The sequence below is a fragment of the Daphnia carinata genome, chromosome 7 (assembly GCF_022539665.2).
Source record: "Daphnia carinata strain CSIRO-1 chromosome 7, CSIRO_AGI_Dcar_HiC_V3, whole genome shotgun sequence".
NCBI lineage: Eukaryota > Metazoa > Arthropoda > Branchiopoda > Diplostraca > Daphniidae > Daphnia > Daphnia carinata.
The window spans coordinates 879,607-904,803 of NC_081337.1; the positions used below are offsets into that span (position 1 = coordinate 879,607).

At 45.3% G+C, this 25,197-nt stretch overlaps 1 protein-coding gene and 13 non-coding genes across 14 annotated transcripts; 13 read left to right on the forward strand and 1 right to left on the reverse strand.

Annotated features, from left to right (window-relative positions):
- The first annotated feature begins 184 nt into the window (after positions 1-184).
- Trnap-cgg (transfer RNA proline (anticodon CGG)) lies at positions 185-266 on the forward strand. The gene has a single exon. It is a non-coding gene; the product is annotated as a tRNA-Pro (tRNA).
- Positions 267-590: 324 nt separating this feature from the next.
- On the forward strand, positions 591-664 carry Trnai-aau (transfer RNA isoleucine (anticodon AAU)). The gene has a single exon. It is a non-coding gene; the product is annotated as a tRNA-Ile (tRNA).
- Positions 665-958: 294 nt separating this feature from the next.
- Trnap-cgg (transfer RNA proline (anticodon CGG)) lies at positions 959-1,040 on the forward strand. The gene has a single exon. It is a non-coding gene; the product is annotated as a tRNA-Pro (tRNA).
- Positions 1,041-1,364: 324 nt separating this feature from the next.
- Positions 1,365-1,438, forward strand: Trnai-aau (transfer RNA isoleucine (anticodon AAU)). Its single transcript has one exon. It is a non-coding gene; the product is annotated as a tRNA-Ile (tRNA).
- Positions 1,439-1,732: 294 nt separating this feature from the next.
- Positions 1,733-1,814, forward strand: Trnap-cgg (transfer RNA proline (anticodon CGG)). Its single transcript has one exon. It is a non-coding gene; the product is annotated as a tRNA-Pro (tRNA).
- A 324-nt stretch (positions 1,815-2,138) lies between these two features.
- Positions 2,139-2,212, forward strand: Trnai-aau (transfer RNA isoleucine (anticodon AAU)). Its single transcript has one exon. It is a non-coding gene; the product is annotated as a tRNA-Ile (tRNA).
- A 294-nt stretch (positions 2,213-2,506) lies between these two features.
- On the forward strand, positions 2,507-2,588 carry Trnap-cgg (transfer RNA proline (anticodon CGG)). The gene has a single exon. It is a non-coding gene; the product is annotated as a tRNA-Pro (tRNA).
- Positions 2,589-2,912: 324 nt separating this feature from the next.
- On the forward strand, positions 2,913-2,986 carry Trnai-aau (transfer RNA isoleucine (anticodon AAU)). Its single transcript has one exon. It is a non-coding gene; the product is annotated as a tRNA-Ile (tRNA).
- A 294-nt stretch (positions 2,987-3,280) lies between these two features.
- Trnap-cgg (transfer RNA proline (anticodon CGG)) lies at positions 3,281-3,362 on the forward strand. Its single transcript has one exon. It is a non-coding gene; the product is annotated as a tRNA-Pro (tRNA).
- Positions 3,363-3,686: 324 nt separating this feature from the next.
- Trnai-aau (transfer RNA isoleucine (anticodon AAU)) lies at positions 3,687-3,760 on the forward strand. The gene has a single exon. It is a non-coding gene; the product is annotated as a tRNA-Ile (tRNA).
- A 294-nt stretch (positions 3,761-4,054) lies between these two features.
- Positions 4,055-4,136, forward strand: Trnap-cgg (transfer RNA proline (anticodon CGG)). Its single transcript has one exon. It is a non-coding gene; the product is annotated as a tRNA-Pro (tRNA).
- A 229-nt stretch (positions 4,137-4,365) lies between these two features.
- On the reverse strand, positions 4,366-10,624 carry LOC130698703 (uncharacterized). The gene is made up of 4 exons (XM_057521388.1): positions 10,400-10,624; positions 6,443-10,339; positions 4,603-6,374; positions 4,366-4,369 (listed from the first exon to the last, which is right to left on the reverse strand). The coding sequence occupies exons 1-4, from the start codon at positions 10,622-10,624 to the stop codon at positions 4,366-4,368; spliced, it is 5,898 nt and encodes a 1,965-aa protein (XP_057377371.1).
- Positions 10,625-13,615: 2,991 nt separating this feature from the next.
- Trnai-aau (transfer RNA isoleucine (anticodon AAU)) lies at positions 13,616-13,689 on the forward strand. Its single transcript has one exon. It is a non-coding gene; the product is annotated as a tRNA-Ile (tRNA).
- A 294-nt stretch (positions 13,690-13,983) lies between these two features.
- Trnap-cgg (transfer RNA proline (anticodon CGG)) lies at positions 13,984-14,065 on the forward strand. The gene has a single exon. It is a non-coding gene; the product is annotated as a tRNA-Pro (tRNA).
- Positions 14,066-25,197: the final 11,132 nt, after the last annotated feature.

Below are 25,197 nucleotides of genomic sequence, written 5' to 3' on the forward strand. Positions count from 1 at the left end.
TGAACTACCGATCATTTTTATTCAACGGCAATGTTGTAGTAGATGTAGCCGAGTGGTTTCAACGTCAACGTTTAACGCCCGTTTCATTCCGGCGATTTTGCTGACATCAATGTTTCACATTCGAGATTTTTGCATTTGTTGACGCTTTCGTAAGCCATTCTTCAAATTTGTGACATGCGAAGCAGCAGATGTGGCCGAGTGGTTAAGGCGACTGACTCGGAATCAGTTTCCATTTGGGAGCGTTGGTTTGAATCCTACCATCTGCGAAGAACTTGCACAAGTAAAGTCGACAAGGTTATAAGATTGCGTTGGCGTTAGATTTCACCATCTTACGTTAACGTGTATGTGATCTGTGAATCGGTTGAGCATTGCGGAATGTGTTACGTGTTCCTCTGACAAGGAATTTGTAACCATTCTGGGCACGTCGTTGAAGTGAAATCCTGTGAGAAAACTGTAGAACCAAGCTTGCGCCTATAATGACTTCAAAGGGAAGCCGAAACGTTTGGTGATGAAACAAACCAACTAGCCTTTTAATCGAAATGAAGATGCTGGCTCATTTGTTTTTAGTAAAACAATAGATTAAACACCACGGCCTGTTAGCTCAGTTGGTTAGAGCGCCGTGCTAATAACGCGGAGGTCATGAGTTCGATCCTCTTACGGGCCAGTAACAATACTATCAACGTCGTGATTTTTCGGACTGCAACGTTTAAAGCGCGTTTCAAAGCGGATGTTTTGCTGACGGTCAATGTTTCAAACTCGAAGTTTTGCATTGCTTGAACTACCGATCATTTTTATTCAACGGCAATGTTGTAGTAGATGTAGCCGAGTGGTTTCAACGTCAACGTTTAACGCCCGTTTCATTCCGGCGATTTTGCTGACATCAATGTTTCACATTCGAGATTTTTGCATTTGTTGACGCTTTCGTAAGCCATTCTTCAAATTTGTGACATGCGAAGCAGCAGATGTGGCCGAGTGGTTAAGGCGACTGACTCGGAATCAGTTTCCATTTGGGAGCGTTGGTTTGAATCCTACCATCTGCGAAGAACTTGCACAAGTAAAGTCGACAAGGTTATAAGATTGCGTTGGCGTTAGATTTCACCATCTTACGTTAACGTGTATGTGATCTGTGAATCGGTTGAGCATTGCGGAATGTGTTACGTGTTCCTCTGACAAGGAATTTGTAACCATTCTGGGCACGTCGTTGAAGTGAAATCCTGTGAGAAAACTGTAGAACCAAGCTTGCGCCTATAATGACTTCAAAGGGAAGCCGAAACGTTTGGTGATGAAACAAACCAACTAGCCTTTTAATCGAAATGAAGATGCTGGCTCATTTGTTTTTAGTAAAACAATAGATTAAACACCACGGCCTGTTAGCTCAGCTGGTTAGAGCGCCGTGCTAATAACGCGGAGGTCATGAGTTCGATCCTCTTACGGGCCATTAACAATACTATCAACGTCGTGATTTTTCGGACTGCAACGTTTAAAGCGCGTTTCAAAGCGGATGTTTTGCTGACGGTCAATGTTTCAAACTCGAAGTTTTGCATTGCTTGAACTACCGATCATTTTTATTCAACGGCAATGTTGTAGTAGATGTAGCCGAGTGGTTTCAACGTCAACGTTTAACGCCCGTTTCATTCCGGCGATTTTGCTGACATCAATGTTTCACATTCGAGATTTTTGCATTTGTTGACGCTTTCGTAAGCCATTCTTCAAATTTGTGACATGCGAAGCAGCAGATGTGGCCGAGTGGTTAAGGCGACTGACTCGGAATCAGTTTCCATTTGGGAGCGTTGGTTTGAATCCTACCATCTGCGAAGAACTTGCACAAGTAAAGTCGACAAGGTTATAAGATTGCGTTGGCGTTAGATTTCACCATCTTACGTTAACGTGTATGTGATCTGTGAATCGGTTGAGCATTGCGGAATGTGTTACGTGTTCCTCTGACAAGGAATTTGTAACCATTCTGGGCACGTCGTTGAAGTGAAATCCTGTGAGAAAACTGTAGAACCAAGCTTGCGCCTATAATGACTTCAAAGGGAAGCCGAAACGTTTGGTGATGAAACAAACCAACTAGCCTTTTAATCGAAATGAAGATGCTGGCTCATTTGTTTTTAGTAAAACAATAGATTAAACACCACGGCCTGTTAGCTCAGTTGGTTAGAGCGCCGTGCTAATAACGCGGAGGTCATGAGTTCGATCCTCTTACGGGCCAGTAACAATACTATCAACGTCGTGATTTTTCGGACTGCAACGTTTAAAGCGCGTTTCAAAGCGGATGTTTTGCTGACGGTCAATGTTTCAAACTCGAAGTTTTGCATTGCTTGAACTACCGATCATTTTTATTCAACGGCAATGTTGTAGTAGATGTAGCCGAGTGGTTTCAACGTCAACGTTTAACGCCCGTTTCATTCCGGCGATTTTGCTGACATCAATGTTTCACATTCGAGATTTTTGCATTTGTTGACGCTTTCGTAAGCCATTCTTCAAATTTGTGACATGCGAAGCAGCAGATGTGGCCGAGTGGTTAAGGCGACTGACTCGGAATCAGTTTCCATTTGGGAGCGTTGGTTTGAATCCTACCATCTGCGAAGAACTTGCACAAGTAAAGTCGACAAGGTTATAAGATTGCGTTGGCGTTAGATTTCACCATCTTACGTTAACGTGTATGTGATCTGTGAATCGGTTGAGCATTGCGGAATGTGTTACGTGTTCCTCTGACAAGGAATTTGTAACCATTCTGGGCACGTCGTTGAAGTGAAATCCTGTGAGAAAACTGTAGAACCAAGCTTGCGCCTATAATGACTTCAAAGGGAAGCCGAAACGTTTGGTGATGAAACAAACCAACTAGCCTTTTAATCGAAATGAAGATGCTGGCTCATTTGTTTTTAGTAAAACAATAGATTAAACACTACGGCCTGTTAGCTCAGTTGGTTAGAGCGCCGTGCTAATAACGCGGAGGTCATGAGTTCGATCCTCTTACGGGCCAGTAACAATACTATCAACGTCGTGATTTTTCGGACTGCAACGTTTAAAGCGCGTTTCAAAGCGGATGTTTTGCTGACGGTCAATGTTTCAAACTCGAAGTTTTGCATTGCTTGAACTACCGATCATTTTTATTCAACGGCAATGTTGTAGTAGATGTAGCCGAGTGGTTTCAACGTCAACGTTTAACGCCCGTTTCATTCCGGCGATTTTGCTGACATCAATGTTTCACATTCGAGATTTTTGCATTTGTTGACGCTTTCGTAAGCCATTCTTCAAATTTGTGACATGCGAAGCAGCAGATGTGGCCGAGTGGTTAAGGCGACTGACTCGGAATCAGTTTCCATTTGGGAGCGTTGGTTTGAATCCTACCATCTGCGAAGAACTTGCACAAGTAAAGTCGACAAGGTTATAAGATTGCGTTGGCGTTAGATTTCACCATCTTACGTTAACGTGTATGTGATCTGTGAATCGGTTGAGCATTTCGGAATGTGTTACGTGTTCCTCTGACAAGGAATTTGTAACCATTCTGGGCACGTCGTTGAAGTGAAATCCTGTGAGAAAACTGTAGAACCAAGCTTGCGCCTATAATGACTTCAAAGGGAAGCCGAAACGTTTGGTGATGAAACAAACCAACTAGCCTTTTAATCGAAATGAAGATGCTGGCTCATTTGTTTTTAGTAAAACAATAGATTAAACACGACGGCCTGTTAGCTCAGTTGGTTAGAGCGCCGTGCTAATAACGCGGAGGTCATGAGTTCGATCCTCTTACGGGCCAGTAACAATACTATCAACGTCGTGATTTTTCGGACTGCAACGTTTAAAGCGCGTTTCAAAGCGGATGTTTTGCTGACGGTCAATGTTTCAAACTCGAAGTTTTGCATTGCTTGAACTACCGATCATTTTTATTCAACGGCAATGTTGTAGTAGATGTAGCCGAGTGGTTTCAACGTCAACGTTTAACGCCCGTTTCATTCCGGCGATTTTGCTGACATCAATGTTTCACATTCGAGATTTTTGCATTTGTTGACGCTTTCGTAAGCCATTCTTCAAATTTGTGACATGCGAAGCAGCAGATGTGGCCGAGTGGTTAAGGCGACTGACTCGGAATCAGTTTCCATTTGGGAGCGTTGGTTTGAATCCTACCATCTGCGAAGAACTTGCACAAGTAAAGTCGACAAGGTTATAAGATTGCGTTGGCGTTAGATTTCACCATCTTACGTTAACGTGTATGTGATCTGTGAATCGGTTGAGCATTGCGGAATGTGTTACGTGTTCCTCTGACAAGGAATTTGTAACCATTCTGGGCACGTCGTTGAAGTGAAATCCTGTGAGAAAACTGTAGAACCAAGTGAAGGGAAATAATCAGCCCGTGTCTGATTTTTACCTTTGAATAAATTGAAGAAGTTGTAGATTAAACACGGGAGGCACTGGAGAACTTGTTGTTAGCTGTAGGAGATGTATTTCGCGACTGACTGCCCCTTGTCCTCTCTTCCGAGACGGCCAATAGGCCTAGGGCGGGGCTTACATACAAGAAAATGTACAATGGTGGCCCTCTATCGAGGGCCACCCAATTCAAAAGCGCTAAAACGGCTGGGCAGCCTCGTGCGGCGTCCAGACCGCGTCGTCTGCTGTTGGGGATCTAATATATTCCCTACACACTCCCCACCAGAGCCCGTGCTCCACGGCTCGCTCTCTTCGACCGGGCTGGCGGCTGACACGGATGGAGTTGTGTCTTCTTCCGGCTCCATTTCCGGCGAGGGTAGTATTTCAACGTCGTCGGGCTGGTCCTCGCGTAATTCCAGGGGGTGTAGGGACTGAATCGCTCGGTTAATCAAGTTCCCGTTAGGGGTCTTGACCGTTACCGATCGAATCAGCCCGTCTCGGCTGGAAATGAGCTCCTTCACTACACCGACTGTCCACATAAGTCGCTTCGTGTTGTCATCGTGGATGATGACAACTTCGCCTACTCGGATCTTGCGTCCAGGCCCTCCTTTGCAGTGAAAATTGTCTACTTGGAGCAAGTAGTCATTCACGAATCGCTCGCAAGTGTCCTTGACGTAGTCTCTGCGTAGGCGATCCATTTCAATGAGTCGTGCGTTGGTTGGGTCGGGAGTCAGTAGGTTAATTGCTGGCTCCGGCGGAGTGCAATTAGATCGTCTGTTGTTCAGAAATTGGTTCGGAGTGATGGGAAGTGGATCATCACTCCCCTCTGCCACGTAGGTGAGTGGCCTTGCGTTCACTACGCTTTCTGTCTCGATCAAACTGACTTCCAGCTCGTCGTATTCTAGACACGCACGGCCATTGGAACGCCGTAGTAGGTCTTTCATTGTCCTAACCATGCGTTCCCAGAAGCCTCCCCACCATGGGGCTAGGCTGGCGGAGAAGATCCACTCGGTTTTTCGCATGGCTAAAAGGTCATGGATCGCTGGATCGGATCTCAAGACCTTTAAGTGTTTGGAAACGCACCTAAATGTTTGTGCGTTATCCGAATACATGACAGACACGTTACCTCTCCTAGCTGAAAATCTTCTGAAGGCTAGGAGAAAGTCACGTGCTGACATGGTTTTAGTCAACTCCAGGTGGACGGCCCTAGTCACCGCACAGGTGAATAAGCAGGCATAACTTTTGGGTTGCTTGATTGTACCCTTTTTCTTCTTTTTGAGGTTTTCTTTTTCCTCCGTTTGTTCCATGGCTGGAGGCTCGGCTGGATTCTCCACACTTGGATCATCCGTTTGTGGGGGATCCACGGAGGTCGTAAGTTCCGCTTGCTTGCGTTTCTTACGTGATATTGGGTGTTTGTAATACAATGGCCCTGCGAAATCCACACCCGTGATTTCGAAGGCTTTCGCTTGTTTCAAGCGATTCAGTGGTAGAGGTGCAGCTACTTCAGTAAATGGTGGTGAAGTTAGCCGTTGGCACTTGACGCAGGCATGCCAAACAGATTTGGTCTGCTGACGCCCTTTGATAATCCAAAAACGTTCCCTTAGATCGGAGAAGGTAGTTTTCACTCCGGCGTGTTTAAGTGTGACGTGCCTGTCTGCGATGAGCAATTTGACAACTGGGTGGTGAGTGGGCAGCAGTATGGCAGGTTCAATGTCCCTGTCTCTGAGTGCCAATTCGACCCTTCCGGTCACTCTGATCAGCTTGTCTCTTTCATCCCACACGGGTCGGAGTTTGGCAATTTTCTCCTTGTGGTGTAGTTGCCTTCCTCTTGTAGGTCTTGGAACGTCTTTGGAAATGCTTCTTTTTGGAGCTGCCTGTAGATCAGTAGCTCCGCCTTCGTCAGTTCCTCTACTGTCAGATGGTCTACCAGTATCTCCTTTTCGTCTCCTATCTTGATTGGAGTTTTGATTTGCGTTCTGTTGATGGGGCGATTCTTGTAGAGGAACCTAAGCATCCAGGCGGTTCGTCGAAGTAGTCGATTCCATGATGGAATTCGTTCCAGCTGCCATTCCACTGGGGTAGCTGGTTCCACGGTAGCCACCGACATCATGACGGTTTTTCCTTTGGCTTCCGCTTCGATCTTTTCGTGGATGCTTGTTTCTCCTGCATCGGGTGTTGAATCCGGCCATTCTGTTTCTTCCTTTAGCCATGGTGGACCATTCCACCATAGCTCCGAGTGTACCAGCGCTGACGCTGGCGCTCCCCGCGAGGCAAGATCCGCAGGATTGTGTATGCCCGGGCAGTGCCGCCACCAACTTACTCCAGACAGTTTTTTTATAGCTTCCACTTGGTTCCTAACAAATGGTTTCCATCTGTTAGGATCCCCTCTGATCCATCCAAGTGCTACCAAAGAGTCTGCCCAAAATATGGTTCGCCATGATTCTGTGTGGAGAAAATTTTTCAGTTTATCTCCTAGCCTTGCGGCTAGAAGCGAGCCTAATAACTCCAATCGAGGTAGGGTAACTTTTTTCTTTGGGAGCGGGGCCACTTTTGTTTTACTGGCTAGAAAGTGAATGCTGGTTTCGTTGTTTTTTGTTTGGAGCCTTGCATAAGCAACGGCTCCATACGCCGCCTCAGAAGCATCACCGAAGACGTGAATTTCTGCTGATTGTATGACCCTTTTCGAGTGGCCTATCCAGCGAGGGATTTTCAATTTGGCGAACTCGTTCAACCCAGTCATAGCAGCTATCCATGTTTGTCTAATTTCCGGCGGCGCTTCGACGTCCCAGTCAATTTCTGCTTCCCAAAGCTTCTGGTAGATGGTTTTTAGCAGGAGTGTAGTGGGTGCTAAGAACCCAATGGGATCAAACACTCTTGCAGATATCCGTAGGATATTTCTTTTGGTGACAAGGTCTCCCAATTCTGTAGCGGCTTCAATGATAGGCGCGGGGTCGAATTGGAATGTGTCAGATTCGGTGTCCCACCGAATGCCTAGGACCTTTGGTTGGCCCTCTTCCAGTTTCTGAGTGAAGATTTTGACAATGGGGTTGATAAGCCCCTTCTCACTGAGAAATTTGCGAAGTGTTTTGTCGTTTGTCACCCAGCTTCGCATGTTGAGTTTAGCCTCCTGGAAGATGGCCTTTGTTTCCTGAATCCTGTTTTTGGCTGTGGGAATGCTGTCGGCGCCACCTAGGTAGTCGTCGACGTAAATTTTCTCTTTTAGCTGTTTTACTGTAGTGGAGTACAGTGGCTCCATTCCATCCAAATGCTTGTTGAGGGTAACTCTAAGCAAGAATGGGCTGGAACTGAGTCCAAATGGAACTCGCTTCCATTTGTAAGCAAATAAAGGGGAGCCAGATGTTTCTGGTTCCGTTACCCACAGGAATCGTACTGCTTCTGAGTCTTCAGGATGCAGGGCGATGTTTAAAAAAGCTTTTTCAATATCTGCTATCCATGCGATCCGATTTAATCGGAATCGCATTAGAACGGCTAGCAGGTCAGGATTCAGGTTCGGACCGGTTTCTAGGACGTCGTTGAGGCTTGGTCCAAATTTGGACTTAGCCGCTCCATCAAAGACCGGTCGGATTTTCGTGGTTGTTTTATCCTGTCGGATGACAGGATGATGTGGCAGATAAGTGTGGAGTCCATCGTAGTTTAGGTCTGCCTTTTCTACGAAGTTTTGGACTCTGAGTTGCTCGATCTCCTGGTGGTAAGCAGATAGAAGCGCTGGCGTTTTCTTGAGTCTGTTTAAAAGACTCTCCAGTCTTCCTTTAGCCATCAGGAAATTTTTCTCCAACCTCCACTTATCCGTTTTCCATGGGATTGGGGTGCAGTATCGCCCATCTTCTTGACGGGTGATTTTTTCTCCAAAGGAGCCTAGAGGATCGTCTGGCTCCACTGCATCACAATCGTCTAAAATGGCAAAGTGTTCTAGCTTCCAAAACAAGGATAGGTCAAAGTCCGTCTGCCGCTTTAATTCTTCTTTTACAATCTTCTTTTTTTCTTTTTTAATAATGGAGTTCTCTATGGAAATTTCTTCTATAGAGGTCGGGTGGGGAGATGAAGATTCCTTTTTCTCCTTTACATCCGGCGTTTTCTCCTTTTCTTCTGGAAGAGTTGTAAAAGTGTAGTTTGAATTGAGGCAGCCGGCTGCATATGAAGCTACTGATTGGGCTGAGAAACTACTGCATTGCAGCATTTGCTGGATCAATGCTTTGCCTTTTTTCGAATTTTTTTCTTTAGAAGGTCCAACTATCATCCGCCCAAGCTTTGTGTTGTAGGCCCTTAGGCCACACGGGCTTTGGATAGCTGCTTCGTTAGGGATGATTTCAAACATCTGGTCGACTCCTATTAAAATCCCGACATCTTTTTCCTGGCTGTTTGTCTCGAACCTGTCGTCAGCCATTCTTTCGTTGTCCAGCCACAATTTTTGTGCGAATGTTGTGTGGGCATATGGACCAGTGTCTCCAATGTAGTCCGTTTCTAGTGCTGTAATTTTGACGAGTGGGGCACCCTGCCAAGTGCCCCTAAATGTCAGCTCGACTGAATTTGTCTTCTCCACTGGATTGGGTTTTCGTTGCTTGAAAACTCTGGTACCGAGGTTTTCCACTGCCACCACTTTGAGATCCAACAATTTTGAAATAGATCTTGTGACCCAAGATCTATGGCTGCCGTCGTCTATAAATAAAATGGCTCTTGTTTGTTTGCCATTTGGGCCTACTACATTTACTGTAGCTGTCTTCACCACGAGATTGCCTGGGGTGTTTGCGCTTGCAGCAGACGCCGTAACATTTGTGATGGCGCTGTTGCCATTAACAGTTTGGTGCGCAAAACGTGTCTGCTTTTTGTCGCAGAGAGCCGTGTGATGAATGGCTTGGCAATGTTTGCAAGTGTAGTTTGTGGTGCAGTTCAGAGTTTCGTGGTTTGCACTGAAGCATCTGACGCACCTTTTTAGCTTAGCGATGATGGCCTTTTTTTCTTTTAGGTTCACTGGACAAACCGTGGGGTAGTGAACTTCCCCGCAGAAAATGCATGGTCTTGTGCATTCTCGCATGATAAAATTGTCCTGTCTCCTAAAAGGTGTGTTTGACGGTGGCACAAATTGTCTGGAGTTTTTGCTGGTGTGTGGAGCTGGTTGTGATCTGGCTCCAATCGCCAGCTGTGATGCTGTGGCAGCGTGTATTGGTTTCGCTGGACTTGGCGATGTTGACTGTTGTGGCGTTTTTGTGGTTTCCGATTTCCATCGGCTGTACCTCTCCGCTGCGTCAACTTCATCCCTGATGAAATTCAGTAGGGATGCAATGTCTGTGATTTCGTTTTCTTCAGAGCTCGACCACTCTTTCTGCAATTCTGCAGGAAGCAATTTCATTAGTTTTGTGCCAAGGAGTCCTCCAAATGATTCTTTTCGAACCCCGAGGGTTTCCAAGGCATTAATATGAGACTGGACTGTGAGCTGCAATTTTCTCAGCGCCGATACGTCTGCCATTGTCTTGACAGGAGCTAGGTTGTCAAACTTGCATAAATGAGTTTGAATAAGAGCCTTTGGTTTAGCGTAGACTCTTTTTAGCTCTGCTATGGCAATGTTGTAGTTTGCTGCGGTGAGTTCCAGATTTTCAACGCACAAGTACGCTTCCCCTTTTAGATATTCTTTTAAGTAGTCGAATTTTTGGACATCCGACATTGTAGACGAGTGAATGGAGGCATTAAAGCTCTCCCAGAATGATGTCCACTCAAGAATATCTCCTTTAAAGTGCTTGATTTGTCTTTGGGGAAGACGTGTTGCTTGTTGAATTGGAGCTGCTGCTGCTGCTACTTGAGCTGGTGCTTGGTTTTGCGCCATAAGTTGTTGAATTTGTAAGGCGTGGGCTTGCTGTTGTTGGAGGATTTGGGTTGCGAAGAGCTGCTGCTGTTGAGTAAGCAGGTCTTGAAGCAATCGGTTTCTGTCCTCCTCAATTTGGCGCTGTTCTTTTCTCTGCAGCTCTTGAAATTCCAGGTCTTGTTGTCTTTTGTACTCGTCTCGTTTGTTTTTAACGAAGGCGAGTATGCTGCTCATTTCTTCTTCTACTTCAGCTACTGTGGAGTAATCTTGCTCGATTTGCTCCTCGGTAGCGTTCGTATTCTGCAAGGCCCAGCGTACTTGGTAACTTGCTTTAATAAATTTCTGGTAACGTTGCTTCAGGAGTTCTGTATCCGTGGCAATATCGTTATCCAGTTCCGCCGTCATCGTGAGATCCTTGTATCCCTTGATCTTCTCCATTGTCCTCGTAAGGTGGCCTTTCAGGCCCGCTCGTGTTGCTGCAACTGATCGTGACATTTTTTGTTTTGCTGGAATTGGAAAGTTGATTCTTCTTTACAATCCTCAGCGGGGTTCACTCCTGGATTTCCCTTGAAGGAGTGAGGAAAAAAAAAAAAAAGGAAAACTTGGAAAAAAAGTTTTACTTTTAGTGCTTCCACTAAATTGTGCGTGAAATGGAAAGGGAGCAGCGCTGACGCAGTGCTCCAATCAGTGGGCGTATTTTTTGAACTCCATTGGTTGAGGTTTCTCCTCCTTGCTATGTGACACAATCTTTTGAAAAGTGGAAGCTTAAATTTGTTGCTCTTAGTTAGCTTTCGGTAACTTCGAGCGAATAAACCGACCTTGTTGTCAGTAAAAAAAATAAAAATGTCAAGATTTGATTAGTTGCTAGCACGATGCTCAATGGGTAGGAGTGGGAAAGGACTATTTTCCGATGAGTTGGAAAATAAGGTTGCTTATTTGGCCGTTAGGCTGCATAAGCTTTCAGTTTAGAAGAAATGAGAAGAAATAGAAAAGTTTTACCATCCTTTGGTTTTTGACCGCCAGATGGTGTTTGTGTTCAGTTTCTGAACAAAAATCGAAAAAAATGAAAATAATAGGGAGGTCTGTTTTTCTGACCGCTAGATGGAGCGGGCCTCCAGTTTTTGAACGAAAATCAAGAAAATTGAAAGCAACAGAAAGGTCTCTTAATTTGACCGCTAGATGGAGCAGGCCTTCAGTTTTTGAGAAAAAGAGAAAAGAACTTTGAAATTTTTTGAATTTTTTGGATTTTTAGTTTGCTTACGACCGCCAGATGGCGTAAGCTTGCAGTTCTGAAAAGAAATAAGTTTTTTTTTTTTTTTTTGAAAAATTAGAGAGTTAAGGTTTGTAATTTTGAGCGCTAGATGGCGCTAGTTTTCTAAAGGAAGAAGAAAAGAAAAAAAAAGGAATGATTAGTGGGAGTTTAGGTTTTTAGCCCAACTCCAAAAAAAAAATGTAAGAAAGTTTTTTTTTTTTTTTTTTTTTTTTGTGGAGTACGGTTGAACCGTTTTCTCCTAGCTAAAGTAAGTGAAAAGGGAAGGTTAGTGATCAATTATTTTATTGTAACATGGGGAATTACAATTTGGTGTAGAGATCAATTAGGTCCATTGGATCGGCTTCAATCTGCAGGATGTCTTCTTCTTTTTCAGCTGCGCGCTCCACTAATCTTATTGGTTCCAACACTGGGGTTGGATCTTTAATTGGAGTTTCCAATGGATTCTCCTTTTGGGGTTCGATTGGTCGATCACCTCCGCTGGCTTCTGCTCCGACTTGGGGCTCCTCACTCTGGTTAACAAAAGTGGGGAGTCGCCACCCACGTAAGCGAAAAAGAATTGCTCTTGCTGCAATTGTTTGGGAACTGGTCAACCCACTTGGAGTTGGTTCAGCTGCGGCTCCCTCCTCCTTCTCCTCCCCCTGGTTTATTGGGCGGTACCTGATGTCCCCGCAAAATTTCGGCTCGAGAGCTTCCTTGATGGTTGCCAAGGGCATGTGACGAATGGCAATTGGAAGTATGGAGGCAGCTCCTCTGATTTCGGGTTCGGCTGCTGCAAGGCGGTTGAAGATACTAATTTGCCGCCGTCCTTCCGGGGTGTTTCTAAATTGCCTCGGCTGTTGTGGACCTGTCCACGGTCTCTCCAGACCCTCGGCCCTCCTCTTCGCCCTCTTGATTTTCTCGGCGTCGCGAATTTTTGAAGTGGTGTTGGAGACCTTACAGGTGCTCCGCTAAAGCGGAGAAGAAAAGAGTAGTAGTGGAGAATATAAATATCCTCCAAAGGGAGGTATTCCAAAAAAGGTAAAAAAGGAAAAAATTGGACCCCTAAATGTGAAGCAACGAAGATGGCCGCTACACGCAGCAAGGCGAAATAGTGTATTTGAAAATTGAAAGAAAAAAAAAAATTTTTTTTTGGAGGTGGAGTCACCAATGGCCGCCGACCACGCGACCGAAATTGCAAAAACAAAAAAATTTTTTTTTTTTTTTTTTTTTTTTTTTTTTTTTTTTTTTTTTTTCCCACCCTACTTAGCCCTAACTTTACTTGAAGTAAATGGGAAGGGAGATGAAAAGGAAGGCAAAGCAAAACGTTTCTCAACGAGAAAAAAAAATTTTACCAAAAAATTCAAATCTGAAAAAAAGGACGACCAAATTAATGGCCGCCAACCACGTGTTTACCCTAACAATTAAAAGGCAAAAGGGAAAAAAGGGTGCCTACACACTCCACACGTGGTGAAAAACAATTTCACACGTGGTTCAATGAGTGGTAAAAGGCGAAAAGGAAAAAATTTCACAAGCTTAACTAATCGCGTAGTGAAACAGCAAAAAAAAGTTTCACACGCTTAAGCTAACACGTGTTCAAAAAAAGGGAAAATTCCCACGCGGTGTCTAGGTACTAAAAGGGGTGAGCCCAGAAGAACTCCCCCACAGAACACAACAAGTAAATACTTAAAGTAAGAAATTTTAACTTAAATTAAGAATACTTAAACGGTTACGAAGGACCATGAAGGGAAATAATCAGCCCGTGTCTGATTTTTACCTTTGAATAAATTGAAGAAGTTGTAGATTAAACACGGGAGGCACTGGAGAACTTGTTGTTAGCTGTAGGAGATGTATTTCGCGACTGACTGCCCCTTGCCCTCTCTTCCGAGACGGCCAATAGGCCTAGGGCGGGGCTTACATACAAGAAAATGTACAATGGTGGCCCTCTATCGAGGGCCACCCAATTCAAAAGCGCTAAAACGGCTGGGCAGCCTCGTGCGGCGTCCAGACCGCGTCGTCTGCTGTTGGGGATCTAATATATTCCCAACACCAAGCTTCCGCCTATAATGACTTCAAAGGGAAGCCGAAACGTTTGGTGATGAAACAAACCAACTAGCCTTTTAATCGAAATGAAGATGCTGGCTCATTTGTTTTTAGTAAAACAATAGATTAAACACCACGGCCTGTTAGCTCAGTTGGTTAGAGCGCCGTGCTAATAACGCGGAGGTCATGAGTTCGATCCTCTTACGGGCCAGTAACAATACTATCAACGTCGTGATTTTTCGGACTGCAACGTTTAAAGCGCGTTTCAAAGCGGATGTTTTGCTGACGGTCAATGTTTCAAACTCGAAGTTTTGCATTGCTTGAACTACCGATCATTTTTATTCAACGGCAATGTTGTAGTAGATGTAGCCGAGTGGTTTCAACGTCAACGTTTAACGCCCGTTTCATTCCGGCGATTTTGCTGACATCAATGTTTCACATTCGAGATTTTTGCATTTGTTGACGCTTTCGTAAGCCATTCTTCAAATTTGTGACATGCGAAGCAGCAGATGTGGCCGAGTGGTTAAGGCGACTGACTCGGAATCAGTTTCCATTTGGGAGCGTTGGTTTGAATCCTACCATCTGCGAAGAACTTGCACAAGTAAAGTCGACAAGGTTATAAGATTGCGTTGGCGTTAGATTTCACCATCTTACGTTAACGTGTATGTGATCTGTGAATCGGTTGAGCATTGCGGAATGTGTTACGTGTTCCTCTGACAAGGAATTTGTAACCATTCTGGGCACGTCGTTGAAGTGAAATCCTGTGAGAAAACTGTAGAACCAAGCTTGCGCCTATAATGACTTCAAAGGGAAGCCGAAACGTTTGGTGATGAAACAAACCAACTAGCCTTTTAATCGAAATGAAGATGCTGGCTCATTTGTTTTTAGTAAAACAATAGATTAAACACCACGGCCTGTTAGCTCAGTTGGTTAGAGCGCCGTGCTAATTGTTGGGAATATATTAGATTCCCAACAGCAGACGACGCGGTCTGGACGCCGCACGAGGCTGCCCAGCCGTTTTAACGCATTTGAATTGGGTGGTCCTCGATAGAGGGCCACCATTGTACATTTTCTTGTATGTAAGCCCCGCCCTAGGCCTATTGGCCGTCTCGCAAGAGAGGGCAAGGGGCATTCAGTCGCGAAATACATCTCCTACAGTTAACAACAAGATCTCTAGTGCCTCCCGTGTGTTTCAATTCTTCAACTTCAATTTATTCAAAGGTAAAAGTCAGAGCACGGGCTGACTTATTCCCTTCATGGTCCTTCGAACCTTTAATTCTTAATTTAAGTTAACTTTCTTACTTTAAGCTAATTTACTTGTTGTGTTCTGTGGGGGAGTTTTTCTGAGCTCACCCCTTTTCGTCCCTAGAGACCACGTGGGAACTTTTCCCTTTTGAACACGTGTTACCCTAAGCGTGTGAAACCTTTTTTTGCTGTTTCACCACGCGATTAGTTAAGACTCGTGAATTTTTTTTCCTTTTTTTGCCTTTTACCACTCGTTGAGCCACCGTGTGAAACTTTTTTCTTTTTTCACCACGTGTGGAGTGTGTAGGCACCCTTTTTTTTCCCTTTTGCCTTTCAACTGTTAGGGCAAACACGTGGTCGGCGGCCATTAATTTGGTCGTCCTCTTTTCAGATTTTGAATTTTTTGGTAAATTTTTTTTTCTCCTTCTCCCTTTGAGAAACATTTACTTTTTTTCCTTTTTATCTCCCTTTCCATTTACTTCAAGTAAGGTTAGGGTTGAGTAGGGAAAATTTTTTTTTCTTTTCTTTCTCTTCTTCTTTTTTTTCCCTTTGGCAATTCCGGTCGCGTTGTCGGCGGCCATTGATGACTCCACCTCCAAAATTTTTTTTTCTTTCAAATTTTTCTTTTTCAAATACACTGCTTCGCTTTGCTGCATTTAGCAGCCAATTTCGTTGCTTCACATTTAGGGGGCCAAAATTTTCCTTTTTTACCCTTTTTTTTTTGGAATACCCTCCTTTTGGAGGATATTTATATCCTCCACTACTACTCTTTTCTTCTCCGCTTTAGCGGAGCACCTATAAGGTCTCCAACACCACTTCAAAAATTCGAGACGCAGAGAAGATAAAAAGGGCCAAGAGGAGGGCCGAGGGTTGGGAGAGGCCGTGGACGGGTCCACAACAGCCGCGGCAATTTAGGAACACCCCGGAAGGAAGGCGGCAAATTAGTCTCTTCAACCGCCTTGCAGCAGCTGCACCTGAAACTGAACAAGCTGCCTCACCGCTGTACTCCATACTCCCGATAGCCATCCGTCACTTGCCCTTAGCGGCAATTAAGGAAGCGCTCGAGCCGAAGTATTGCGGAGACATCAGGTACCGCCCAGTCAACCAGGTAGTGGAGAGAGAAGAGGAGGGAGCCATTGCTTTACCAACTCCAACTGAGTTGAGTAAACCACTAACATTTACCCCAAGAGCACGTGGTCGTGGTTGGCATTTCCCTAGCACTAACAAGAGTGAGGAGCCCCAGGTCGGAGCAGGAGCTGTTCAGCAAATCCCTCCAACAGTTAGCCAGTGTGAATTGCCCCAGATTACAGCACGTGTAGCACGCGGACGTGGTTGGCGACTCCTCTCCACATCTACTACCAAGAGCGAGGAGCCCCAAGTCGGAGCAACAGCCGCAAGTGGAGCTGATCTACCAATCTCTCCAGTCGAAAGTGTACCTGAGCAGCCCAAAATCAAAATTGGTAGTGCACGCGGTCGTGGGGGACAAATTTTCAACGCTTCCAACCACCTCGAGCCATTTGATCAGCTGTTACCCACCCCAGGCGGGGGGCGTAGCAACGCATTGCTGACTAAACTTACACCATTCAAATCAGGGCCAGGTAGCACGCGTGGACGCGGTCGGCTATTACCCAGAGAAAACCCTCTGGACGCTCCTGTTCAAGATCCAACCCCAGTGTTGGCACCAGCAAGGGTAGTAGAAGGCGCAGCTGGAGGAGAAGGAGAAGAAGACGAAGACATCCTGCAGATTAATGCCGATCCAAGGGATCTTACTGATCTTTATAAAAAGTTGTAATTCCCCATGTTACAATAAAATAATTGATCACTAACCCCTTTTTTCACTTACTTTAAGCAGGAGGAAACGGTTCAACCGTACTCCACAAAAGAAAAAACTTTCTTACATTTTTTCTTGGAGTTGGGCTCAAAACCTAAACTCCCACTAACTAATTTCTTTTCTTTTCTTTCCTTTAGAAAACTAGCGCCATCTAGCGCTCAAAATCACAAACTTTAAATTTTTCTATTTCAAAAAAGTTATTTCTTTTCAGAACTGCAAGCTTACGCCATCTAGCGGTCGTAAGCAAACTAAAAATTCAAAAAATTTCAAAATTAATTTCCTTTTTCTTAAAAACTGAACGCTTGAGCCATCTAGCGGTCAAATTAAGAAACTTCTCTCCAAAAATTCTAAAATTCAAAATTGTTTTTCCTTTTTCTCAAAAACTAAAGGCCCGCTCTATCTAGCGGTCAAACTAAGAGACTTTTCTGTTACTTTCAATTTTTTGATTTTCGTTCAGAAACTGGAGGCCCGCTCCATCTAACGGTCAGAAAAACAGACTTCTCTATTATTTTCATTTTTCTCGATTTTGTTCAGAAACTGAACACAGGCTCCATCTGGCGGTTAAAAACCAAAGGATGGTAAAATTTTTCTATTTCTTCGAAAAACCAAAAGCTTATGCAGCCTAACGGCCAAATAAGCAACCTTATTTTCCAAGTCATCAGAAATAAGTCCTTTCCCATTCCTACCCATTGAGCATCGTGCTAGCAACTAAACAAATCTTGACATTTTATTATTTTTACTGACAACAAGGTCGGTTTTTTCGCTCAATAGTTACCGAAAGCTAACTAAGAGCAACAAATTTAAGTTTCCACTTTTCAAAAAATTGTCTGACATAGCAAGGAGGAGAAGCCTCAAGCAGTGGAGTTTAAAAAATACGCCCACTGATTGGAGCACTGCGTCAGCGCTGCTCCCTTTCCATTCACTCACAATTTAGTGGAAGCACTAAAAGTAAAACTTTTTTTCCAAGTTTTTCTTTTTCTTTTTTTTCACTCCTTCAAGGGAAATCCAGGAGTGAATCCCGCTGAGGATTGCAAAGAAGAATCAACTTTCCAATTCCAGCAAAACAAAAAATGTCACGATCGGTTGCAGCAACACGAGCGGGCCTGAAAGGCCACCTTACGAGGACAATGGAGAAGATCAAGGGATACAAGGATCTCACGATGACGGCGGAACTGGATAACGACATTGCCACGGATACAGAACTCCTGAAGCAACGTTACCAGAAATTTATCAAAGCAAGTGACCAAGTACGCTGGGCCTTGCAAACTACGAACGCCACAGAGGAGCAAATCGAGCAAGATTACTCCACAGTAGCAGAAGTAGAAGAAGAAATGAGCAGTATACTCGCCTTCGTTAAAAACAAGCGAGACGAGTATAAAAGACAACAAGACTTGGAATTTCAAGAGCTGCAGAGAAAAGAACAGCGCCAAATTGAGGAGGACAGAAACAGATTGCTCCAAGACCTGCTTACTCAACAGCAGCAGCTCTTCGCAACCCAAACCCTCCAACAACAACAAGCCTACGCCGTTCAAATACAACAACTCATGGCGCAAAACCAGGCACCAGTTCAAGCAGCAGCAGCAGCTCCAGTTCAACAAGCAACACGTCTTCCCCAAAGACAAATCAAGCATTTTAAAGGAGATATTCTTGAGTGGACGTCATTCTGGGAGAGCTTTAATGCCTCCATTCACTCGTCTACAATGTCGGATGTTCAAAAATTCGACTACTTAAAAGAATATTTAAAAGGGGAAGCGTACTTGTGCGTGGAAAATCTGGAACTCACTGCAGCAAACTACAACATTGCCATAGCAGAGCTAAAAAGAGTCTACGTAAAGCCAAAGGCTCTCATTCAAACCCATTTATGCAAATTTGACAACCTAGCTTCTGTTAAAACAATGGCAGATGTATCGGCGCTGAGAAAATTGCAGCTCACAGTCCAGTCGCATATTAACGCCTTGGAAACCCTCGGGGTTCGAAAAGAATCATTTGGAGGACTCCTTGGCACAAAATTAATGAAATTGCTTCCTGCAGAATTGCAGAAAGAGTGGTCGAGCTCTGAAGAAAACGACATTACCGACATCGCATCCCTACTGAATTTCATCAGGGATGAAGTTGACGCAGCGGAGAGGTACAGCCGATGGAAATCGGAAACCACAAAAACGCCACAGCAGTCAACATTGCCAAGTCAAGCGAAACAAATACACGCTGCCACAGCATCACAGCTGGCGATTGGAGCCAGGTCTCAACCAGCTCCACACACCAGAAAAAATTCCAGACAATTTGTGCCACCGTCAAACACACCTTTTAGAAGACAGGACAATTTCATCACGCGAGAATGCACAAGACCATGCATTTTTTGCGGGGAGGTTCACTACCCCACGGTTTGTCCAGTGAACCTAAGAGAAAAAAAGGCTATCATCGCTAAGCTGAAAAGGTGCGTCAGATGCTTCAGTGCAAACCACGAAACTCTGAACTGCACCACAAACTACACTTGCAGACATTGCCAAGCTATCCACCACACAGCTCTCTGCGACAAAAAGCAGACACGTTTTGCGCATCAAACAGTAAATGGCAACAGCGCCATCACAAATGTTACGGCGTCTGCTGCAAGCGCAAACACCCCAGGCGATCTCGTGGTGAAGACAGCTACAGTAAATGTAGTAGGCCCAAATGGCAAACAAACAAGAGCCATTTTATTTATAGACGACGGCAGCCATAGATCTTGGGTCACAAGATCTATATCAAAATTGTTGGATCTTAAAGTGGTAGCAGTGGAAAACATCGGTACCAGAGTTTTCAAGCAACGAAAACCAAATCCAGTGGAGAAGACCAATTCAGTCGAGCTGACATTTAGGGGCACTTGGCATGGTGCCCCACTCGTCAAAATTACAGCACTGGAAACGGACTACATTGGAGACACTGGTCCATATGCCCACACAACATTCGCACGAAAATTGTGGCTGGACAATGAAAAAATGGCTGACGACAGGTTCGAGACAAACAGCCAGGAAAAAGATGTCGGGATTTTAATCGGAGTCGACCAGATGTTTGAAATCATCCCTAACGAAGCAGCTATCCAAAGCCCGTGTGGCCTAAGGGCCTACAACACAAAGCTTGAGCGGATGATAGTTGGACCTTCTAAAGAGAAAAATTCGAAAAAAGGAAAGGCGATAATCCAGCAAATGCTGCAATGTAGTAGCTTTTCAACCCAAACGGTAGCTTCATATGCAGCCGGCTGCCTTGATTCAAACTACACCTTTACAACCCTTCCCGAAGAAAAGGAGAAATTGCCGGATGGGAAGGAGACAAAAGAATCCTCATCTCCCCACCCGGAGTCTATGGACGAAATCTCCATAGAAAACTCCATTATTAAAAAAGAAAAAAAGAAGATTGTAAAAGAAGAATTAAAGCGGCAGACGGACTTTGATCTATCCTTGTTTTGGAAGCTAGAACACTTTGCCATTTTAGACGATTGTGATGCAGTGGAGCCAGACGATCCTCTAGGCTCCTTTGGAGACAAAATCACCCGTCAAGAAGATGGGCGATACTGCACCCCAATCCCATGGAAAACGGATAAGTGGAGGTTGGAGAAAAATTTCCTGATGGCTAAAGGAAGACTGGAGAGTCTTTTAAACAGACTCAAGAAAACGCCAGCGCTTCTATCTGCTTACCACCAGGAGATCGAGCAACTCAGAGTCGAAAACTTCGTAGAAAAGGCAGACCTAAACTACGATGGACTCCACACTTATCTGCCACATCATCCTGTCATCCGACAGGATAAAACAACCACGAAAATCCGACCGGTCTTTGATGGAGCGGCTAAGTCCAAATTTGGACCAAGCCTCAACGACGTCCTAGAAACCGGTCCGAACCTGAATCCTGACCTGCTAGCCGTTCTAATGCGATTCCGATTAAATCGGATCGCATGGATAGCAGATATTGAAAAAGCTTTTTTAAACATCGCCCTGCATCCTGAAGACTCAGAAGCAGTACGATTCCTGTGGGTAACGGAGCCAGAAACATCTGGCTCCCCTTTAGTCGGTTACAAATGGAAGCGAGTTCCATTTGGACTCAGCTCCAGCCCATTCTTGCTTAGAGTTACGCTCAACAAGCATTTGGATGGAATGGAGCCGCTGTACTCCACTACAGTCAAGCAACTAAAAGAACAAATTTACGTCGACGACTACCTAGGTGGCGCCGACAGCATACCCACAGCAAAAAACAGGATTCAGGAAACATAGGCCAACTTTTAGGAGGCCAAACTCAATATGCGAAGCTGGGTGACAAACGACAAAACACTTCGCAAATTTCTCAGTGGGAAGGGGCTCATCAACCCCATTGTTAAAATCTTCACTCAGAAACTGGAAGAGGGCCAACCAAAGGTCCTAGGCATTCGGTGGGACACCGAATCCAACACATTCCAATTCGACCCCGCGCCTATCATTGAAGCCGCTACAGAATTGGGAGACCTTGTCACCAAAAGAAATATCCTACGGATATCTGCAAGAGTGTTTGATCCCATTGGGTTCTTAGCACCCACTACACTCCTGCTAAAAATCATCTACCAGAAGCTTTGGGAAGCAGAAATTGACTAGGACGTCGAAGCGCCGCCGGAAATTAGACAAACATGGATAGCTGCTATGACTGGGTTGAACGAGTTCGCCAAATTGAAAATCCCTCGCTGGATAGGCCACTCGAAAAGGGTCATACAATCAGCAGAAATTCACGTCTTCGGCGATGGCGTCTGAGGCGGCGTATGGAGCCGTTGCTTACGCAAGGCTCCAAACAAAAAGCAATGAAACCAGCATTCACTTTCTAGCCAGTAAAACGAAAGTGGCACTTCTCCCAAAGAAAAAAATAACCCTACCACGACTGGAGTTATTAGGCTCGCTTTTAGCCGCACGGCTAGGAGAAAAACTGAAAAATTTTCTCCACATAGAGTCATGGCGAACCATATTCTGGGCGGACTCTTTGGTAGCACTTGGGTGGATCAGAGGAGATCCTAACAGATGGAAACCATTTGTTAGGAACCAAGTGGAAGCTATCAGGAAGCTGTCTGGAGTAAGTTGGTGGCGGCACTGCCCGGGCATACACAATCCTGCGGATCTTGCCTCGCGGGGAGCGCCAGCGTCAGCGCTGGTACACTCGGAGCTATGGTGGAATGGTCCACCATGGCTAAAGGAAGAAACAGAATGGCCGGATTCAACACCCGATGCAGGAGAGACGAGCATCCACGAGAAGATCGAAGCGGAAGCCAAAGGAAAAACCGTCATCATGTCGGTGGCTACCGTGGAACCAGCTACCCCAATGGAATGGCAGCTGGAACGAATTCCATCATGGAATCGACTACTTCGACGAACCGCCTGGATGCTTAGGTTCATCTCCAAGAATCGCCCCATCAACAGAACGCAAATCCAAACTCCAATCAAGATAGGAGACGAAAAGGAAATACTGGTAGACCATCTTACAGTAGAGGAACTGACGAAGGCGGAGCTACTTATCTACAGGCAGCTCCAAAAAGAAGCATTTCCAAAAACGTTCCAAGACCTACAAGAGGGAAGGCAACCACACCACAAGGAGAAAATTGCCAAACTCCGACCCGTGTAGGATGGAAGAGACAAGCTGATCAGAGTAACCGGAAGGGTCGAATTGGCACTAAGAGACAGAGACATCGAACCTGCCATACTGCTGCCCCCTCACCATCCAGTCGTGAAATTACTCATCGCAGACAGGCACGTCTCACTGAAACACGCCGGAGTGAAATCCACCCTCTCCGATTTAAGAGAACGATTTTGGAACATCAAAGGACGTCAGCAGACTAAGTCAGTTTGGCATGCCTGCGTCAAGTGCCAACGGCTAACTTCACCACCATTCACAGAAGTAGCTGCACCTCTACCGTTGAACCGCTTGAAACAAGCGAAAGCCTTCGAAATCACGGGTGTGGATTTCGCAGGGCCTTTGTATTACAAACACCCAATATCGCGTAAGAAACGCAAGCAAGCGGAGCTTACGACCTCCGTGGATCCACCACAAACGGATGATCCAAGTATGGAGACTCCAGCAGAGCCTCCAGCCATGGAACACACGGAGGAAAAAGAAAACCTCCAAGCGGACGGGTCAGGCAAGAAGAAAATCAAGCAGCCCAAGAGCTACGCCTGCCTGTTTACCTGCGCGGTAACTAGGGCCGTCCACCTGGAATTAATAAAAACCATGTCAGCACGAGACTTCCTACTAGCCTTCCGAAGATTTTCGGCTAGGAGGGGTAACGTGTCTGTCATGTATTCGGACAACGCGCAAACATTTAGGTGCGTTTCCAAACACCTGAAAGTCCTAAGATCTGACCCAACGGTCCACGACCTTCTAGCCATGCGTAAAACCGAGTGGATTTTCTCCGCCAGCCTAGCCCCATAGTGGGGAGGTTTTTGGGAACGCATGGTCAGGACGATTAAAGACCTACTACGGCATTCCAATGGCCGTGCGTGTCTAGAATACGACGAGTTGGAAGTTAGTTTGATCGAGACAGAAAGTGTAGTGAACGCAAGGCCACTCACTTACGTGGCAGAGGGGAGTGATGATCCACTTCCCATCACTCCAAATCAATTTCTGAACAACAGACGATCTAATTGCACTCCGCCGGAGCCAGCAATTAACCTACTGACTCCCGACCCAACCAACGCGCGGCTCATCGAAATGGATCGTGTACGCAGAGACTACGTCAAGGACACTTGCGAGCGATTCGTGAATGACTACTTGCTACAAGTAGACAATTTCCACTGCAAGGGAGGGCCTGGACGCAAGATCCGAGTAGGTGAGGTTGTCATCATCCACGATGACAACACAAAACGACTTATGTGGACCGTCGGCGTAGTAAAGGAGCTGATTTCCAGTCGAGACGGGCTGATTCGATCGGTAACGGTCAAGACCCCTAACGGGAACTTGATTAACCGGGCGATTCAGTCCCTACACCCCCTGGAATTACGCGAGGACCAGCCCGACGACGTTGAAGTACTACCCGCGCCGGAGATGGAGCCGGAAGAAGACACAACTCCAGCCGTGTCAGCCGCCAGCCCGGTCGAAGAGAGCGAGCCGTGGAGCACGGGCTCTGGTGGGGAGTGTGTTGGGAATATATTAGATTCCCAACAGCAGACGACGCGGTCTGGACGCCGCACGAGGCTGCCCAGCCGTTTTAACGCATTTGAATTGGGTGGTCCTCGATAGAGGGCCACCATTGTACATTTTCTTGTATGTAAGCCCCGCCCTAGGCCTATTGGCCGTCTCGCAAGAGAGGGCAAGGGGCATTCAGTCGCGAAATACATCTCCTACAGTTAACAACAAGATCTCCAGTGCCTCCCGTGTGTTTCAATTCTTCAACTTCAATTTATTCAAAGGTAAAAGTCAGAGCACGGGCTGACTTATTCCCTTCACTAATAACGCGGAGGTCATGAGTTCGATCCTCTTACGGGCCAGTAACAATACTATCAACGTCGTGATTTTTCGGACTGCAACGTTTAAAGCGCGTTTCAAAGCGGATGTTTTGCTGACGGTCAATGTTTCAAACTCGAAGTTTTGCATTGCTTGAACTACCGATCATTTTTATTCAACGGCAATGTTGTAGTAGATGTAGCCGAGTGGTTTCAACGTCAACGTTTAACGCCCGTTTCATTCCGGCGATTTTGCTGACATCAATGTTTCACATTCGAGATTTTTGCATTTGTTGACGCTTTCGTAAGCCATTCTTCAAATTTGTGACATGCGAAGCAGCAGATGTGGCCGAGTGGTTAAGGCGATAGTGTAAGGTTCGAAATGAATCTATTCCTTACTTTTAATTATTGGATAGCGATGATGAACTGTATTGTTGCACTATTTTCGAGTATTTTTACAAAGACCAAATTGATAATTGCCGAAAGGAGACTTACGGAGACAGTCTGACAGAGATGGCACTTAAAAGAAGACTCGCTGTGATGACAACTGAAAGTAGACTGCTTGGCAGTAAAAAGTAGACTGCACGGTAGAATTACTAAAAGTGGAATGCTGGCAATCTGGAAAAAGTACACCATTTATACGAAGAAGCAAGGTCGTTTAGGATTAAGTGTCCCAACGGGAATAAATATTCTGCGTGTAAATGTAACACCTATGTGAAGAATTGGCAAGTTTGAAGGCCAGAGCCATCGGCAGATGACCTGTTGGCGGAAGAGGGGGGAAAAGGGTTGCAAGCGTGGGAACGAGAGGGGAAGGTAAGGAGTACGGTTGGACGTTTAAGACGATTGACTCGAAATCAGTTTCCCTCTGTGAGCGTAGGTTAGAATCCTACTATCTGCGTCCAGTTTGCACAAGTAAAGTCGACAAGGTTATAAGATTGCGTTGGCGTTAGATTTCACCATCTTACGTTAACGTGTATGTGATCTGTGAATCGGTTGAGCATTGCGGAATGTGTTACGTGTTCCTCTGACAAGGAATTTGTAACCATTCTGGGCACGTCGTTGAAGTGAAATCCTGTGAGAAAACTGTAGAACCAAGCTTGCGCCTATAATGACTTCAAAGGGAAGCCGAAACGTTTGGTGATGAAACAAACCAACTAGCCTTTTAATCGAAATGAAGATGCTGGCTCATTTGTTTTTAGTAAAACAATAGATTAAACATAAT

Coding starts and splice junctions, on each gene's coding strand:
- LOC130698703 (XM_057521388.1), bottom strand. CDS start 10,624: ATGGAGAAGATCAAGGGATACAAGGATCTCACGATGACGGCGGAACTG. Junction 10,340..10,399: donor TGAGCAGCATACTCGCCTTC/GTTAAAAACAAA, acceptor CAAGAGCTGCAG/AGAAAAGAACAGCGCCAAAT. Junction 6,375..6,442: donor CCGTGGAACCAGCTACCCCA/GTGGAATGGCAG, acceptor CTGGATGCTTAG/GTTCCTCTACAAGAATCGCC.